General features: G+C 38.4%; 1 protein-coding gene across 1 annotated transcript in view; it reads right to left on the reverse strand.

The window, feature by feature from the left end:
• Positions 1-19,298, reverse strand: part of KNTC1 (kinetochore associated 1) — a 69,240-nt gene extending 49,942 nt beyond the window's left edge. The window contains exons 1-16 of the mRNA XM_068563132.1: positions 19,208-19,298; positions 16,915-17,085; positions 12,374-12,494; positions 10,529-10,644; positions 9,561-9,639; positions 8,896-8,973; positions 7,967-8,001; positions 7,612-7,722; positions 6,705-6,798; positions 6,299-6,351; positions 5,970-6,085; positions 5,565-5,619; positions 4,938-5,036; positions 3,140-3,183; positions 2,971-3,036; positions 2,487-2,562 (exon numbers count right to left, since the gene is read on the reverse strand). Coding sequence (XP_068419233.1) covers positions 2,487-2,562; positions 2,971-3,036; positions 3,140-3,183; positions 4,938-5,036; positions 5,565-5,619; positions 5,970-6,085; positions 6,299-6,351; positions 6,705-6,798; positions 7,612-7,722; positions 7,967-8,001; positions 8,896-8,973; positions 9,561-9,639; positions 10,529-10,644; positions 12,374-12,494; positions 16,915-17,043 — 1,272 coding nt within the window. The 5' untranslated portion in view covers positions 17,044-17,085; positions 19,208-19,298. The remainder of the gene's footprint in view (positions 1-2,486; positions 2,563-2,970; positions 3,037-3,139; positions 3,184-4,937; positions 5,037-5,564; positions 5,620-5,969; positions 6,086-6,298; positions 6,352-6,704; positions 6,799-7,611; positions 7,723-7,966; positions 8,002-8,895; positions 8,974-9,560; positions 9,640-10,528; positions 10,645-12,373; positions 12,495-16,914; positions 17,086-19,207) is intronic.
• Positions 19,299-19,476: the final 178 nt, after the last annotated feature.

The raw sequence follows: 19,476 nt of genomic DNA on the forward strand, positions 1-19,476 counted from the left end.
TTCAGGTTCCTTTTTTATAAACAAAATACCAACTTTAACATGGGCTCTCTGGTTCCGAAAGCTAAAAATGATACGAAAGAGCAGTTTCTCTAGCTCTGTGTCTCCACTCCCTGAAAACATCTTTCACTGGTTTTGATTTTTTTTGCTTCGTTTGCTCTGTTTAAAAATTAGTTATTATGAAACTTTCAGATGTTCAAAAAGGTAATAATACAACAAACACTCACGTACTTATCACCTAAATTTAAAAAAAAATAAAGCACATTACTAATATAGTTTAATATTACTTTCACTTCTTCCAAATAAATCTTCCTCCTTCCCTGAACCAGAAGTCTCCATTATTCTGATTTTGGTGCTTGTTATCCCATTAATTTATATACTGCTTTACTCATATACATTTGTAAACAATATACAAAATTGTTTTGCATGTTTTAAAATGCTACTTTCTTTAAACTTTTTTATTTTACATTGGAGTATAGTTGATTAACAATGTTGTGTTACCTTCAGGTGTATAGCAAAGTGATTCAGTTATACATATACAGGTACCTATTCTTTTTCAAATTCTTTTCCCATTTAGGTTGTTACATAATATAAAATGCTACATTTTTAAAACAACAAACACATGGGTACCCACCACCCACTTAGCAAATGTTAGTTCTTCACTACCATCAGGCTTCATCCTTCATTACTTCCCAGGACTTTTCAAGGGATATCAATGAATTCCTAATCACCAAATCCAACAGACAACTTTCAGTTTTTATACCTGATTTTATTGGTAGTATTTGCAACTGCTGATCACTTCCCACTCAACTGTTTGTTTGTTTTTTGGCCACACCTCACGCCTTGTGGGATCTTAGTTCCCCAACCAGGGATCGAACCCGTGCCCTCAGCAGTGAAAGCAAGGAGTCCTAACCACTGGACAGCCAGGGAAGTCCCCCTTGGCTTCTTTAATCGTACATTTGTGTGGTCTTCTTCCCAAATATGTTTATAGCCCTTCTTCCTCTATCCCCCGGGTGCTGGTGCCCCTGTATCTCATCCTCAGATCTCTTCTTACTCCACACGTTCTCCTTGAGTGGTCTGAGCCATTCCTCCGGTGTTACCTATGTCTAGATTCAGCTCAGATCACTCTCCAACTTCCTATCAGACAGCCTCATTTTATAAGATCCCTTACATGCAATTTTTATAAAGCAGAACCCTTCATATTTTACCCCTAACCTGTTCTTCCACACATATTCCTCATTTTAAGTAATGCCATCACATTCCAACTACAGTAAGTCCCCTACATACAAATCTTCAAGTTGTGAACTTTCCAAGATGCGAACGTGTGTTCACATGTCCAATCACGTAAGTCAGTTCACGTGTCTGGTGTACACTGTCACATGCGTGCATCCTCTACAAGTGGTTGTGCTTTTGTGTACTTTACCGTACACTACTGTATAGAGCACAGTAGTACAGTATCTTTATTTCAAGCCCAGGATGTCCAGAAGCAAGCGTAAAAGCAGCGGTGATGTACCTGGTACTGCTAAGAAGCACAAGCTATTGTACTGCACTACTGTATTTTTCAAGGTACGGTACTGTAAGATTAAAAATGTTTTATTTCTTGTGTGTGTTTGTTTTTTATGTATTTTTTGTGTGAAAAGTATTATAAACCTATCACAGTAGAGTACTATGTAGCCGATTGTGTTAGTTGGGTACTTAGGCTAACTCTGTTGGACTTCTGAACAAACTGGATTTATGAATGTGCTCTTGGAATGGAACTCGTTTATATGTAAGGGACTTACTTGTAGTACGCTGAGCCAGAGTCCTGCTAGTCTGCTCCTGACATTTGTACCCCCCACTATGTTTGATCGCTGAGCCCCACTGCTTCTACCTCCTATACACCTCTCTCATCAGACCTTCCCTCCTGTGTGTCTCCACCTCACTGCATTGGGTCAGTTTTTCAACTGGTCTTTGCGCCTCTAGATATACCCTTTTCCAAACAATTTCCCATGTTTACAAAATGACAACCTAATCAAGACATTCTCCAGCTTAAAAATCTCAGTAGCTCCCCATCACCTGCAGAATAAGATCTAAATCCTTTGCAGTACATACAAAGCCCTCCAGGCTCTGATCCTCTCCTTCTCCATCATCTCCTTTCCCTTCTATGCACATATAACCTACACCCTAGTCCTATCTAATTACTAGGAGTTCCTGGAAGCACCATAAGCCTCCCTCACTTTCTTCATGTGTCTTAACACCTAGAATTCCCTTCCTCTCCCAGGACTATCTGGAACATCTTCAAGATCTGACATAAAATCACCTCCTCCATGGAGTCTTCCCACCCTACTTTAAGGGTCAATATCTCCTTTGAATCCCTACTCTACTTTGGTCGTATCTTAATTATAGGCCTGATCACACTAAATTCCCATTATGTCTTACACATTTGTCTCCACAGCCTCTAGCACATGAAGAAATGCTTTCAATGAATGAATGAATACATGAATAATTACCTCAACATCTAGTCCAAACTGAATGGCAAAGCTCTCGGCTTCAGCAAATCTGTGTTTGTGAAGTAACCGACTCAATCTGATAAATTGAAAGAAATTTCAGTAAAATTTTTATTAATCAGGGAATTCAAGCTTTTCATCAAGGAGTAAGGCTTAGAAGAACACAAGAGGGCTTCCCTGGTGGCGCAGTGGTTAAGAATCCGCCTGCCAACGCAGGGCACATGGATTTGATCCCTGGCCTGGGAAGATCCCACATGCCGCGGAGCAACGAAGCCCATGCGCCACAACTACTGAGCCTGCACTCTAGAGCCCATGCTCCACAACAAGCGAAGCCACCGCAGTGAGAAGCCCGCGCACCTCAATGAAGAGTAGCCCCTGCTCTCCTCAACTAGAGAAAGCCCGCGCACAGCAACGAAAACCCAGTGCAGCCAAAAATAGATAAATAAAATAAATTATAAAAAAAACAAAACAAAACACAAGTAGTTACCTGTTTTCTGGCAAAGCTTCTGTAAGACATCTGAGTACTAAAACAGAGACTGAGTCTTCAGATAGTCTGAAAAAAGTTTTAATATTGACATTTGTCATTTAACATCAGTAAGTATATTTTAACTTTGCTATTATTTAACGACTTATCTGATAAACAAAACAGGACTTACTTTGGATCATTTTTGCAAATTCCTTCCAGAAGGTATATGGTATCCTACAATAGCAAAAACATGTTTAAAATTGAAACATAGAATTAATTCACTTTATAGTTACTAGAGTAACAACTGGTTTAGGCAGAAATTATTCATCAATGGATTCTAAAATTACTGGGAAAAACTGGTGAGGAAAAGGATATTCCCATAGTCTCAAAATAACACCACGGAAATTACTTACTAATTATACAGGGGAAAATGTACCTTTACAATGGAGAAATCTGGCAGAACTGCTTTAACCAAGTGATCAAATTTAACAGCACCAATAACAGGACAAGTGGACATGAGTCCTTTAATGTGATGCAGTTAGGACACAGTATCACTTATGCAGGATGCTTGCCAAAAATCTTAGCACAAATCTAATCATGAAGAGACACAGATCCAAATAGAGGGACATTCTACCACACAATCGGCTAGGACTCGAAAAATGTCAATGTCCGAAAAGACAAAAACAGACTAGGGACGTTTTAGAGATTAAAGTAGACTACCATGTGACCATGACAGCAAAATTCAATTCGTGATGTTTGATTGAATCCTGGGTCAGGAACAAAAAAATGTTCTCAAGTAATTGGCACAGTTGGTAAAATTTGAACTTGGATGGCATATTTCATAATAGTATTGAATTAATGTTAAATTTTGTGGGCCTTATTCTTAGGAGATACCCGCTGGAATTAGGAGTGAGAGGTCATGATGTCTGCAAGTAATTTCCAAATGGTTTGGAAAAATACAACGTGTGTATATAAAAAGAGATAAAACAGGGGCTTCCCTGGTGGCGCAGTGGTTGAGAATCCGCCTACAAATGCAGGGGACACAGGTTCAAGCCCTGGTCCGGGAAGATCCCACATGCCGTGGAGCAACTAAGTCTGTGCGCCACAACTACTGAGCCTGCGCTCTAGAGCCCGTGCACCACAACTACTGAAGCCCACGCGCCTAGAGCCCGAGCTCTGCAACAAGAGAAGCCACTGCAAGGAGAAGCCCGCACACCGCAGCAAGGAGTAGCCCCCACTCGCCGCAAATGGAGAAAGCCTGCGCGCAGCAACGAAGACCCAACGCAGCCAAAAATAAATAAATAAATTCAAAAAAAAAAAAAAAATCCGCCTGGCAATGCAGGGGACAGGGGTTCGATCCCTGGTCTGGAAAGATCCTACATGCCGCAAAGCAACTTAGCCCGTGCGCCACAACTACTGAGCCTCTGCTCTAGAGCCCACGAGCCACAACTACTGAAGCCCGTGTGCCCTAGAGCCCACGCTGCAACTACTGAAGCCTGCGCGCTCTAGGGCCTGTGTGCTGCAACTACTGAGCCTGAGTGCTGCAACTACCGAAGCCCATGTGCCTAGAGCCCGTGCTCTGCAACAAGAGAAGCCACCGCAACGAGAAGCCCGCGCACCGCAACGAAGAGTAGCCCCCGCTCGCCACAACTAGAGAAAGCCCGCGCGCAGCAACGAAGACCCAAAGCGGCCAAAAAAAAAAAAAGCAAGCGATAACCTCCCCCAAATTAACAATCATCTGTATTTCCTGTGGAGAGACAAGAAAATTGAATGTGCAATTGACTGATGTTTTATTTGATTAATTTCCTTCTTTTTAAATGAAGACTGACCTCCTGTAAACATATTTGAGGACCTCTGATAACAATAAATATGGTTTACCTGAGATCTATCCAGGTATTCCACTAGGTTCCACTCATGCTTAGCTTAGTTATTCTTATTTTTTTTCAATTATAAAAAAATATATTAGTTCAAAATACACATCAACTTACTGTGCTAATTCCTGTTTGGACCAGAGAAGAAACACTAGATACTTCCAAAGAATATAGTATTTCCATCATAGGTAATGAATAGACCATGAGGTTTCTCATCTAAGAAAAATAGGACAGCAATTAATGTCTTAGGTCAATATAAACCTATGAGCACAAGACAGCACTTCACAATCCAGGGCATAGATTAAAATACTTGATACAAAGTTAAGTGCAAAAAACAAGTAAATCTGTTACTGTATTATTTAAATGTTACATAGAAAATTATGTTCTATCTTACCTTTTAAATCTGTTAAATGAAAATCCATGTACCTGGAGTCCATTCTACAATTTGTTTTTAAGGCAAATGTAATTCCTCAGTGCCAGAACTACATAAGTATCACTATAATAAACATTTTCTTATAGACATTTTTATTCCTGAAATGCTCCAATTAAAATGTGGAGCTGAGATTTATACCTTTTTTTTTTTTTATGAGAAAAAAGAGCTCTGCAGGGTTATTTCTGATCTGTCAAGTACCTGTGTGAACTAAGAGCTAATATGCTGTGAGTACTACTTAACAACTAGTACTTTTATATAAATGCTATTTCTAACACATAATATGGATGAATGTGATATAAATTTTCCAATACCTTCTTATTAGTAGTAGTTGTCAGAGCTACTAACTTGAGATTTGTAATCCCTTGCCTGAAAGAGAAAAGAAGGTTTAAGTGAATCAAAGAAGCCAACTGCTAGACATAAGCTAAGTCAAAGTGATATCCTTGTATAATAGTTAAAATTAATTCACACAGAAGATACTGAACTTGACTTCTGAATGTTTATGGCCCAGACTCACACTCTTTCTAACACATTCACTTGGAGGTTTTTGTGTTGCCTATTTGGTCTCAATGAATTTGGCTAACAATGAAATGGTCTTTACCCTGTCAGTCTGTTCACAGTGTTATCTGGAATGTAACACATAAGAAATGATCTGAACAGAACCAGGCAAGAAACCTGGTTCTAACAGAAGGGAAATCAATATGAGCGTCATAATGTACCACGTGACTGATGAAGGCGAATCTGCTTCTGTGGTGAGAAGAAAGTCTTCTATGTGAAGGGAGGGCCAGTTCCATATGGGAGTTAGGGTGTAAATATCCCATAAGCTCAGCACGTTCTGCAAAAGAGACATTTCATTGATACGTCCTGTTAACGACTAAAAATTTACATTTTGGAATCTATCTTTTGATATGTAACTGAAATAAAGCACATTACACAAGATAGTAATCTACCCTGGCTAAAGTCCTTGTCTTTGTTAAGTTCGACAAAATTTCTGTTGTTAAACATAACACCAAGTGAAAATACTTAAGGGGAAGTATCAGAAACATACACTGGTATCAAGAACAAAAAGTAGATTGTCTATCAGCTGGAACTTCTTTGCACCTACAAAAGAGAAAACAAGGTGTGTAAGGACTATGTTTCTGGGTTACATATAGCCATATTTAAAATAGTAAACTAACATATTTATGGAAAGGCAGAACTACACTTAAAAAAGAAGTTCCCATTCCCATTTATTCCCGTTTCTCTACTTTTTTGGAGGATCACTAAAACGTAAAACCTCCCAAAATGAAGAGTAACAATTGCAACATGCTAAGAAGCCAAATACATGGACGATCATCAGACTAAGCTGGCTTGTTTCCAAGGTTTGGTAAAACGGCTCATATGCCAGACTTAGTGTACTGACATGAAAACGACAACTCACAAGTACCAAAAGTAGCTTCATTAACTGATGTTACCTTCAATAATCTCTGCATCAATAACACTCTTAACGGTCATCCCTTTCCTAGAAGAATCTGGTTCCCATTTTGAGAATGCACAATTACCAGTTCCCTACAGAAGTGAAAATAGTATGTCAATTACAAACTTGGGTCTAGATCTGAATTCTCCACCAAGTAGAAATATCTAAGTTGTACATGTGACTAATTTCAAAATATATTTATATATTCAAGCCCAGCTAGCTCTTATCATCTAGTTCCTCTCTTAGTTTGTTTTCAACAGAACAGAATGGAAAAAACAGCAAACTCCTGCTGTGCACTGTTATCACATGAACATTTAATAAGGAGGAGGCATATTCAGGCAACTCACTCTAGAGACATCAGGCAAGCTTCAAGACCTCCTCCAGCATTACAAGATAAAGATAACCTTTGATGAAGTATTTTCATTAAAATAACTACTAATATTTGAAAATCATTCATAAATATTTGCTTCAAATTATTTGAAACCCTGATGAAATACTGAACTAGATACACAAAACGGGGAAAAGTGACTGCTTCTTAACATGTTATATAAATTTGGCAAGTAAAAATGTTGTAAATGCTGTAATAATATAATTCAATATAGAATTTTTGCCTACTCCTTGAATATAATATTAGATGTTTTGTTTGCTGCTATTGTTTTTGCCTACACTCATAATTGAAAGACATGCTAAATGTCAGGTAGAGATTAGTGAAAATAAAGATGCAATATTTTTTCCAACACAGAGACTTAGTTTTACTTGTTGAGTTAATTTTATGACCTTCATTTTATAATTTCCTTGTTTCTGTTATACACTACAAATTAATTTGTAATTTTACCAAAACTATGTTTTAATGAAGAAACATTTCAGAAAAAAAGCCCAAAATTTTATAAAAAGAAAAGAATTACCCCAATTATCACAGGGATTTCGCTTGCTAAATCACCAGCCACAAGATTGAGACAACCAAGGGTATGACAATTTTCAGTAGAAATAAAACTGGACTTGATTTGTCCTTGTAACTGCAAGATTTAAAAAATAAGAATGTTATATATATGCTCCATAGTCCAAATTCCTTGGAAAGACTGATAAAAAATCAGTTTAAATCAATAGCTATAAATGTATTTTTAAAAATAGGAATATTATTAAAATGTTTTATCATGTTAATTCCCAAAATATCAACCATTAGACAATTATGCAGAAACACTTTCCTAAACTGACATTAAATCTAAGTTTCTAGAAGACAGTGTGGTTTTGTGTTCTTACCTTTTTTGCCGTATGGAAGTCTACCTTTTCAATCGCTGCATGAAAAAGAGAAAGTAGGCTGAATTTACACTATAACCTATAAAATACATATGAATCTCCCCTTTTGTGTCAAGGTTAAATTACATACAATCTAGGGAGAGGAACACTGGTCAGAAATTCATAAGGTGCTGGTGACTTTTCAGTTTTGCCCTTGACCAATGAAATAAACTGTGATGACATGTTGTACTCGGGGCACCAGCCAGGCTGCCTTAAGGTCCCTACAGTGTCTCTCCACACCTTCCCTTAAAAGGTTCTTCCTACTAAGATGGTCTTCTCCCTGCTCCAACTCTCCTATTCAAGCTCTGAAGTCCTACCTGTGAAGTCTTCATCACTTTGCACTCCCTTTTGGAAGAGCTGTTTCACTTGTCTGGCTCCTTCATTAAACTATAGAGAACCTTGTATCTTAAATCTCGTTGTATCCCCAGAACTTGGCACATTCTTAGCACAGAGTAGATCTTTGAAAAATATTTGTTGAATACATGCCCGGAATCAATTCCTCAATCTCTGCCAGCTCACAGGGATGTATGGTCCACACCACTCACTTAGCACACACTCTAGATTATTGCCTTGTATTGTTAACACTTACAAAATCATTTCAGTTTCCAGGTTCATTCATTCCATCAAAAAGCATTTATTACTATGCTAGCGTAACTCCTGTCTCCCCAACTAAGTTGTAAAGTCCTTGAAGGCTATAAATAAATATTTCTTCAGATTCTGTTGTAGCCCTAACTGTGGAGAATAAGTATATTACAAATACTTTAAAGTATACCCAATATCATAGAATGTAGTTAAACTAAAATATTCTTAAAGAGTCTATTTTAAAATTTACCTGGAAAACTAATAAGAAATATTGCTGCAAATCAGTAATAAGAAAATAATACATTACTTACCTTGTTGAATTTTTACCAGCTGAAGGTTTGTAATACAAAAAAATCCATTGTTTGTAAGAAGCAGCATATAATAGGTACCTATTAAAATAAAATCAAGCCAGCTTCTTTAAAAGGCATATGATATAAAATTTAAACCAGGGTCTGGATCTAGCTTAAAAGTATGTCCATTTGCTCATTTAAAGTCTAATAATAAAATAACACAGTAACAATACAAAGCTTATTTACAAAGAATTGGTAAGTTATTTGCAAAAACAATGTTAATTTCTTTGAAACTTCTATAAACCAAATTTCATTTGCCAGAAAAAAAGAAACTCAGATACATCAAAATAAATTAAGGTCCAGTTAACATTTGTTAAAAAGAAATATGATAAATACACTGAAACCCATAAGAACATATTAAAAGAATATTATGTCTCCCTGATAATCTACAGAACTCTCAAAACTGTAAAAAGTTTAGGATATTATACTTAAGAAGAGTACATTTAAGCCTCTGAAAAGAGCTAAAATCAAAAACTTGTTTTTTAAAATAATATTAATTGCATCCCTAGAAAGTTTAACATTGTGTAGGTAGCACCAATTAATTTACATAATATATTAACTATAAATCTGATTTTTTGACTGGGTATTAATAAGAAGACATTAAAAAAGAAATTAAAAACACTTACCTTCATTTGAACTATCTTTCTCAATAACAAGATTCCGGTAAGTACACTGATTTTCATCATTAGCTTTCTGAACAAAAGCCTAATTGCAAATTAATTTCAAATGATAAGATTAAACCCAGAAAATTACAGTCAAGGATTATATTCTTTAAACTCTAGGGATATCAATTATCATTAGCAATAATTCTGCCTATATTCCAAACATTTTAGTTTTCAAATGGAAAACTATTTACAAGCTTTCTCCAAAAATGTTTATTTTCAATACAAAACTGCTTTGGACAAGTATACTATCTTCAAACCATACTTTTTCAATTTTGCATTTATTTCATATGTTTTGTGGATGAAAAATGTTGCCTGCCATATTAGCAAACAAAGGATGCTGCGACCATCAAGCCAAAAGGGAGCTCAGGATGGAGATAAACAGGCTGCCCACTGTCAAGCCATCAGCCATTGCAGCAACCCCCAACTGTGCATCCTGAGGGGACTCAGGATGGAAAAGCACAGGATACCGGCCCTAGACGGCAAAGGTGTATATCAAAGGAATAACTTCAATGAGCCCAGACTCTTGCATCTTCCATACATAGAAAACGCTAAATTTATTAACCCGATATACCTGGTTTTCTTTAACAGTAATCTTTTGATGTTCCGACTACCTGGTCTACCTTGCAAAACTCCTATGTATCATGGCTCCTTCCTCACCTCTTCAGAGCCATCCCTCAGAGCATCTGAGAGGCTGCCTCCCGGGCTTGAAGTTCTCAGAAAGCCCGCCCAATAAAACATAATTCTCAACTTTTAGGTTGTGCACTTTTTTTTCAGACAGTTTCTAAGGTATGATTCTTAAATTCAATGTAAAGGAACATTATTCTTTTAATTTAGGCCACAAATCAAGTAATGCTTTGCTAGAGCTTTAGCTGTCTAAAAGATAATTTAGAATTTAGATAATGAAGATGAAAAACATAACAGGGTCTTACATTGGTGAGTAATGTTTGCTTTGATGTTACATGAATAAGATGTAAGTTGCCACTTCTCTCCCCAACCAGAAGAAACTTTCCTTCTTGACATAGGCCAACCACATCCACTTCAGTATCTGAAAATTTCAAGTCAAAGTTACAAGCTTCCTCTGAAAATGTTTATTTTCAACACAAAATATTGCAAATTTTGTTATTAAAAGTCAACTCTTTAAGCTTCTTTTAAATATTTCATGAAAGTAGTGACTGATGTAAAAACGAATGCTACTGACTCTTTGTCAACAAATATTTGCTGAGCACTTAGTATATGCTAAGCATTGTTCTAGGTCTTTTGCATATATCTGAGAATAATAACAAGAGTCCCACCTTCATAGAGCTCAAATTCTAAGGCAGAAATAGATGATAAACAGTCAGCATAGTAATCAAATTGTATGACATACACAAAGGTGATAAATTCTCTGGCAAACAGAAAAAGTAGAGCAGGGAAAGAGAACTCAGAAGAGCCATGCAGTATTAACTGGAGTGCTCAGGAGAGCCGCCTTTGATAAGGTGAGATTTGAACAAAGACTTGAAGGAGGTGAGGAAGTTATTGCTTGCACACAGCAAGAAGGCCAAGGGGAATGACATGGAGACCGAGAGGGGAAGACTAAGAGACAAGAGGAGTAACATATAAATTGCTTATAACTAAAATTATTCAGCAGCAATATCTTTATACAAAAGTATTATATGTAGGGACTTCCCTGGTGGCACAGTAGTTAAGAATCCGCCTGCCAATGCAGGGGACAACGGGTTTGATCCCTGCTCTGGGAAGATCCCACATGCCGCGGAGTAACTAAGCCCATGCACCACAACTACTGAGCCTGCGCTCTACAGCCCATGAGCCACAACTACTGAGCCCGCGTGCCACAACTACTGAAGCCCACGTGCCTAGAGCCCATGCTCCGCAACAAGAGAAGCCACTGCAATGAGAAGCCTGTGCACCGCAACGAAGAGTAGCCCCCGCTCGCCACAACTAGAGAAAGCCCACGCACAGCAACAAAGACCCAACGCAGCCAAAAATAAATAAACAAACAAACAAATTTATTTTTAAAAAAAAGTATTATATGTAAACACAGCCTCACTTTTCATTGGTGAAACTGTGAATCTTGGGGACCCATCAGGGTAGATGCATTAAGATTCCACAAAATATGGGTTTCTCTCCTGCAAACTGTGATCAAGATTTTGTTCTTATGTGCATACCTTCTAATTCCTTTTCATCTAAGTTCTTTTTAAAAATAATTAATTAATTAATTTTCAGCTGTTCTTATGCAAACACTTCAATAACCATCTTTCTCTCAAAATTTCAGAAAAAATTTCATAATACTATCACCTATTTTCCAGCATAATCACTGACTTGTCTGTCCCTTAATTTACTCTGAAGTCCATACTTGCATATACACACTTAAAGCCCTTTAACTCAATAAAGAATTAATTCACAAGTACTTTTTAAAAACTTTTTATAGTGCTAAAAGTATTCAAATATCTGTTGATGGTATTGAAATTATGTACAAGATTCAGGAACTTAAACATAATTGGGCTCAACTGTTTTCTACAGTATTCTAACACAAAAACCACGCAAATAAATTGTTGCTTTCCATGTATGTTTTTCCTTAGGCTTATTGAGAGAAGGGATCATCTCAGTACCTGTTCTGTCTGGTACTCAGCACAAGGCACTCAAGATTAATTTCTTGAAATTAGTGTAATTTCGAGTCTTATAAAAAATGGAGTAAAGAAAAGGCAATGCTGTAGAAATTGGTAGCAAGATATAGTTGACTTCCAATTTACTTTACTGCATTACATTAGACTTACCAAATATAAGATGCAATTGAAGCAATCTACAAATACTGTCCAACAGTATCACTGATTGGTCCGCTACAATAATAAACCCATCACTTAAGCTGCATGCTTGTAGTTTTGGATTTAATGAGGCCTGTGGGAGGGAAAAGCAGGACTAAAATAAAACATTTTTATACATGTTTAACAATACCTATCAATAGTATCACCATAGTCGCAAGCACCCAAGTTTAAAACTTCACTTGATAGGCCTTCTTTCTTTAGCCCATATATCTAATTAGTCAAGCTTTTCTTTGTATGATATATCTTGAATCCATTCAGAGCCTAGAACAGGGAAATAGTCCAGGGTTGCTAGAACAGGGCAAAGGATTCGAAAGTACAAGTCTTTGTTTCCTAAGGGCCGAGCTTACGCCTGGAGAAGCCAGCAGGCATTAACATAAATGAATGAACCAATAGTGGCATAAAGTCTCAGGGTCTGGGAAACAGCAGGGAGGGGGACTGTGAACTGGAGGACACGAGGCCCCACGTAAACTAAAGAGAGCAGAGTCAGCCAGATGAACGCCCCGTGGAAATGCGATCCTGGCATGGCCACAGCTTCCAATTTACCAAGAAAATGTGGATCTTTATGTGAAATATTCTAATTTTTAAATATTGGCAAAGTCAACATTTTAAAAAACACAATGCAAGCCAAATATGAGTCTCCTGTTTGTAGCTTCTGTTGATTAGAGCTTCCCACACATAATCTTTTTTTTTTTTAAATTAATTAATTTATTTATTTTTAGTTGCATTGGGTCTTTGTTGCTGTGCGCGGGCTTTCTCTACTTGTGATGAGCGGGGGCTACTCTTTGTTGCGGTGCATGGGCTTCTCATTGAGGTGGCTTCTCTTGTTGTGAAGCACAGGCTCTAGGTGCGTGGGCTTCAGTAGTTGTGGCACACGGGCTCAGTAGTTGTGGCTCGGGGGCTCCAGAGCACAGGTTCAGCAGTTGTGGTGCACAGGCTTACTTGCTCCTAGACCAGGGCTTGAACCCGTGTCCCCTGCATTGGCAGGTGGGTGCTTAACCACTGCACCACCAGGGAAGCCCTCCACACATAATCTTGAAGCAGTCGGATAGTTCAGTAGTTGAGAATGCTGTCACTTACTACCTGAGTAATCTCAAGCAAATGCCTCAACTGACTCTCTGGTAAAGCTGGAATAATAATAATAATAATAATGCCTACAACGGTGGCTGGTATGGAGATTCAATGAATTAATTCATGTAAAGGGATTAGAAGGGAACCTTGCCTGTAGCATATGCTCGGATAAATGTTAATTACTCTTAATCTTCTCTGACAAACTAAGCCAATCAGCTCATTTTATACCTGTTTCAATGGTCACCTTCTGCAGGTATAACTTTTGAAAACTACATTCTGATCCCTCTTATACTCTTTTTTTTAAAAAAATAAATTTATTTTATTTATTTATTTATTTTTGGCTATTGGGTCTTCGTTGCTGCGTGCAGCCTTTCTCTAGTTGAGGCAAGCAAGGGCTACTCTTTGTTGTGGTGCGTGGGCTTCTCATTGAGGTGACTTCTCTTGTTGCAGAGCACGGGCTCTAGGCGTGTGGGCTTCCATAGTTGTGGCACGCAGGCTCAGCAGTTGTGGCTTGCGGGCTCTAGAGCGCAGGCTCAGTAGTTGTGGTGCACGGGCTTAGTTGCTCCGCAGCATGTGGGATCTTCCCAGACCTGGGCTCGAACCCATGTCTCCTGCATTGGCAGGAGGATTCTTCACCACTGCGCCACCAGGGAAGCCCCTGATCCCGCTTATACTCTTAACTTGCTTCTTCAATTAGTGAAAAGTTACACCAAAGTGTCGCAAAGAAGAAACTGTGCTACACGTCCTAGTAGGGGTCTACCCAGGCTGTTTTCTCTGCCTGGACTGCTCTTCCCCCGCTTCTTTTTAAGACTTTTTTTGGCCGTGCTGGGAGGCTTGTGGGATTTTAATTTCCCAACCGAGGATTGAACCTGGGCCCTTGGCAGTGAGAGTGTGGAGTCCTCACCACTGGACCGCCAGGGAGTTCCCAAGACTTTAATTTTTAAGAGCAGTTTTACGTTCATAGCAAAACTGAAAGGGAACTATAGAGATGTCCCACATAGCCGGTGTTCCACACATGCATAGCCTCCCACATTGTCAACGTTCCTCACCAGATGATACATTTGTTGCAATTGATGAACTTACACTGACACATTATAATCACCCAAAGTCCACGATTTACATTACAGTTCACTCTTGGTGTTTTACACTCTGTGGTACACACATCTAGCATTATGGTCTCATACAGAATATTTTCTCTACCCGAAAATCCTCCGTGCTCCGCCTAGTCAACCTTCCCTCCAACCCCCAAACCCTAGCAACCGCTGATCTTTTTTTCACTGTCTTTTCATTTTCCAGAATGTCATAGAGTTGGAATCAAATAGTATGTCACCTTTTCAGGTTGTTTACTCCTTGTGTGAGTTTTAGCAGATTGTGTTTTTCAAGGACTTGGTCCAGTTCATTAGGTTATCAAATCTGTGGGCATAGAGATGTTCATAATATTCTTGATTATCCTTTTAATGTCCACAGAATCTGTGGTGATGCCCCCTCTTTCATTCCTGATATTAGTAATTTGTGTCTTCCCTCTTTTTTCTTAGTTATCCTGGCTGGTGGCTTATAGATTTTATTCATGTTTTCAAAGAACCAGCTTTTGGTTTCATTGGTTTTCTCTATTGATTTCCTATTTTCAATTTCATTAATTTTTGCTCTCTTGTTATTTCTTTCTTTCTTTTTAAAAATATTTAATTAATTTATTTATTTGGCTGCACTGGGTCTTAGTTGTGGCATGTTGGATCTAGTTCCCTCACCAGGGATCAAACCCGTGCCCCCTGAATTGGAAGCATGGAGTCTTAACCACTGGACCACCAGGGAAGTCCATCTTCTTTTTCTAGTTTCCTAACTTGAAACTTAGATTATTGATTTTAGATCTTTCTTTTTTTCTAATATATGCATTCAATTTCCCTCTAAGCACTACTTTTGCTGCATTCCACATATTTTGGTAAGCTGTGCTTTCATTTTCCCTTTTTTTTCTTAATGCCCAAGTCAGGTGCTAGTTTATGAAATGCTCCTAAATTGTCCCAACCCACAGTGAGCTCTCCATCCTCTGAATTCCTACTGCATTTACTGTCTGTACCATTCATTTGGTATTTCTCATATACTGACTTGCACATCTAGATAGATATCTTTTATTGCTTGTGTCCTGTCTGTCTAACTTTAAGGAAAGATCCTAAAAAGAAGAGATAATGTTACCTTACCAAGGGCCTAGCATGGGTTGTGAACATAGCATTTGCTACAAGTAATGCCCCAAGCTAATAACAAATGGAACTTTAGTTGCTAACTGAATTCAAAGCTCAATACACACTATTATTTTTCAACAGGAGCCCTCAGAGATCAAGTGGCCTGGGCCACTTCCATCTTTTAAGGCTGCTGGTAATATTAAAAAAATAAAGAAATACCACTTTCTCATTACAGAACTTATGGTATTCTTTACACTTTTGCCTTAACAAATAAACAATTTAATGCCAAAGAACCCAATTTATCTGTATTACTCATAAAATTTATAAATTCTGTGACTTTTAAATGCCACAAAGCAGTATAGGCTGACAACAGGATACAAGCTGAATAAAGAATGATTTTTTTAAAAATCCCTATTGGCCAGTGTCTCTGAATGCTCATTTGAAGAAAAGTCAAAAGCCTACACTTGAGGCCATTTGTGAATAAGGTTCCCCAGAGGAGGCCCTGCCTTTCTAGCCCTAAAAAATGAAAATCTTGTCTGGTCTCTTCTCCTTTCTTTTACACTTTTTTTTCTTAATTAGAGAATTAAACATTACATTAACTTACTATGGGGGGGGAAGTAGAGGAATCCTGGGCTATAATACTGTGACAGAAGATCATTTGCACTTTCTCTAAAAGAAACTTTTGTTTACCACGATCATCAAAATTTTATCAAAAGCAAATTACTGAGAAAGCAAATCAAAGATAAAAAACTAAGAGCAATATTTTCCATAAAAGGCAGAGAATAAGGTTTCAAGCCTGGTGTGAGAATGGTGGAATAGTTATTAAAAGAAGAAAGTTAAAATATAGAAAGAAATTCATGGAAAGGATAATCTCAACCTCAGTAGAGTGCTTAACTCAGGGCTGGAGTATGAGAAGCGCCTGGGGTCAGGAGCGGGCTCCAGGGGCTTGCTTCAATTCTATTGGTAATGTTTTACTTCCTAAGCTGGTGGTGGATATTCTTTGTATCATTTTATATACATCTGTATGTCTAAAATGTCAAGAGGAGCTATGAAAAATTCAGGTTTGGAATACTGACCGTAAGATGATGCAGGGGGAATTCAGATGGAAATTTCCAGTAATCTGATACTGAACTTTGATTCCCTGAGAAAGGACTATACTCATTTATAAAACAGTTACCACGTGGCCACTAGTCTTACTAAACACTCAGTAAAAATTTTGTTAAAGAAAACAGTCAGCGTCATAACCATTACCTTTTCGGAGGAGATCTTCGCTAGTAAATCTACTTGATATAAAGCAGTTCCATGTTCTTTTCTTGAACCAACACTTAGGTACCCACTTCCTGTATCATCATTTGTTAGCAGCTCAATATCATTCCACATGTTTCTGAGATTGTTTTCCTGAGACAGGAACCACTGCCTTCCCTGTGACAACATGTAAAATTAGGCCAAATTATATTGTTGCATAGACTCCAGTTCCTTGGGAAATGAAAATGCTTTATCCGCCCCCCCCCCAAAATATACATATATATACACACACACATCAATAAGTAAAGACTTCTCTGTCTTTGTGTTATTTCTGTGGTCACTAGACACTTTGGATCAATAAGATACATGGAACCAGAGCTATGATTATCACTAGAGAACATATTGGTTTAGGGACACAAGGAAACAATTCCAATCTTACCAATCTGTCCTAGAGCTTCTAGTATTTTGTGTGCCTAGCTGAAATGATAACAAGTTTTCATTTGGAAAAAAACCTTTAACCAATATAGCAATAAATAGTGAAGGCTCTGAAGTCAGACTGTATGGGATATCTTAGAATGGTAAGGTTCCAGATGAACTTAAAAAAAAAAAATGTCCATTCATGTTTCCAGTATTGTTATACAATAAATGAAAATGTTAAGGAGAGGAAGAAAAAACTGCATTAGGTTTCTGACTGGACCAAAGAGTATATTTGTAACCTTTCGAGTCACTTAACTATCTCATCAGCAAGGACTTTATAACTCATTTCATTGGATATGGGTGGGCATAGAATAGTAAAATGAAAAACAATCCTTGGATCAAAACTAGTGGGGAACAATAACCAAATAATTACAGTTGTTTTGGGAAGTGCTTGCAGAAATATGTTTTTAAATCTTTGGAAGGTACAGTACAGGGAAGAAATGATTTTTGACTTGGTGTTCTTTCACATTTACTAAGCTGCTGTCCTTAAGCAAGTAACTTAACCTTTCTGTTCCTCAATTCTCATCTATAAAATAGGAATACAGTTGTATGTAGCCGGAAAGGTCACTATGAGTTTCAAACATTCACAAAACAATGCTTCGTTCATGGCAAGCACTCAATTTAAGTGTTATCTAATTCACTATTGTTATTCATGGAAGCAGGTAACATTTGGGTTAGAAATTTAAGGTCACGGGAGCTTTTTAAATATAGGAAAAGAGTTCTTACTAGGAGTGTAAGCAAGGGCACAAAAACAAAGTATGTTAGAATACACGATTTTAGTGGCTGTGTTTGGGTGGGAGTTGGGAGGAGATTAAGACAGGTTGGAGTGAATACTTTTATGGGTCTCAGAGTCCCACATCTGTAAACATAGAGAAATATCATCAGCCTCCCAGGTCTGTCACACTCACTCATTTGACAAATGTTTATTGAATGCCTACTGCGTGACAGGCACTGTTCTAGAAGCTGGGAATACAGCTGTGAAGAAGACAGAAAAGGTCTTTGTCATTATGAAATTTATATTCTCGTACGAAGGATAGACAAAAATAAAATAAAGATGGTATTAAGTAGGCAAGATAGTTTGAATGCATCACTCATTAAATCTGCCCAACAATCCATTTTACAGCTGAGAAACATGAGTCAGGGACTAAGTAAACGGCCAAGGTCACCTAAAGCGAGTTAATGATGTAGCTAGACAAGACTCAAATTCATGCCAGTTATTAACTGCCTCCCTACGAAACAATAAGTAAACGCACAATTACAAATAGTGCTCAAATGAATGGGGGGAAGGGGCGCATAAGAGAGACCTGTTTGGGAAGGGAAAGAGATGACATCTGAGCTGAGACCCGAATATCAAGAAGCCGACTATGTAAAGCTCGGGGGGACAAAGATGCAGGCCGAGTATCAAAGGCTCAGAGGGTGGAATGAGTTTGGGGCGGCTGCCGGGCCACAGCAAGAATGGAAAAGTGCGGGCGCTAAACGAACAGGTGGAGCCAATGAACCCTTGATTACAAGATTGGGTTTCATCCTCAATGCTAGGGAGGGAAAGATACTAAGCGGACCAGTGACATGATGTGATTAACGATTTGAGATTCCTCTGGGTGCCGGGTGAACAGATTAACGAATTAAGCGAAATGAAACAGTTTCATTTAGGCCTCCACGCGTAAAAGCTCTCAGCTGGACACCGGGGCCAGCAAGAACCGACTTCAACCTCTCTCCCGCTAGCGTCTTGAGGGGAAAACACATCGAACTGAGCTGAGGCCTCTGCTACTTCGACCTGAATCCACCCGCAGCTCCCTACAGCAGCGCGGCTCACCCTCCTCACCTGCAATTGAAGAAACTAAAAAGGAGCACTCAAGTTTATCGTCCCCGCCCTTCCGAGCTCCAACAGACGTTCCCAGTCTCTTTAGGGTCCATGCCACAAATTTAAATTGGCGGGAGAACACCAAGCCCAACCCCTTTTACGGCGGCCAGCGGAGGCCAAGATTGCTTTAGAATCGAAATAGGAAGTCGCCCCACCCTAAATTCCACCCATTCCGATATCCGGGCTGCGCATTCTAGGGTGTGTTCTAGGCCCCGCCCCACTCCCCGGCC

The sequence above is a fragment of the Eschrichtius robustus genome, chromosome 14, assembly GCF_028021215.1.
Source record: "Eschrichtius robustus isolate mEscRob2 chromosome 14, mEscRob2.pri, whole genome shotgun sequence".
NCBI lineage: Eukaryota > Metazoa > Chordata > Mammalia > Artiodactyla > Eschrichtiidae > Eschrichtius > Eschrichtius robustus.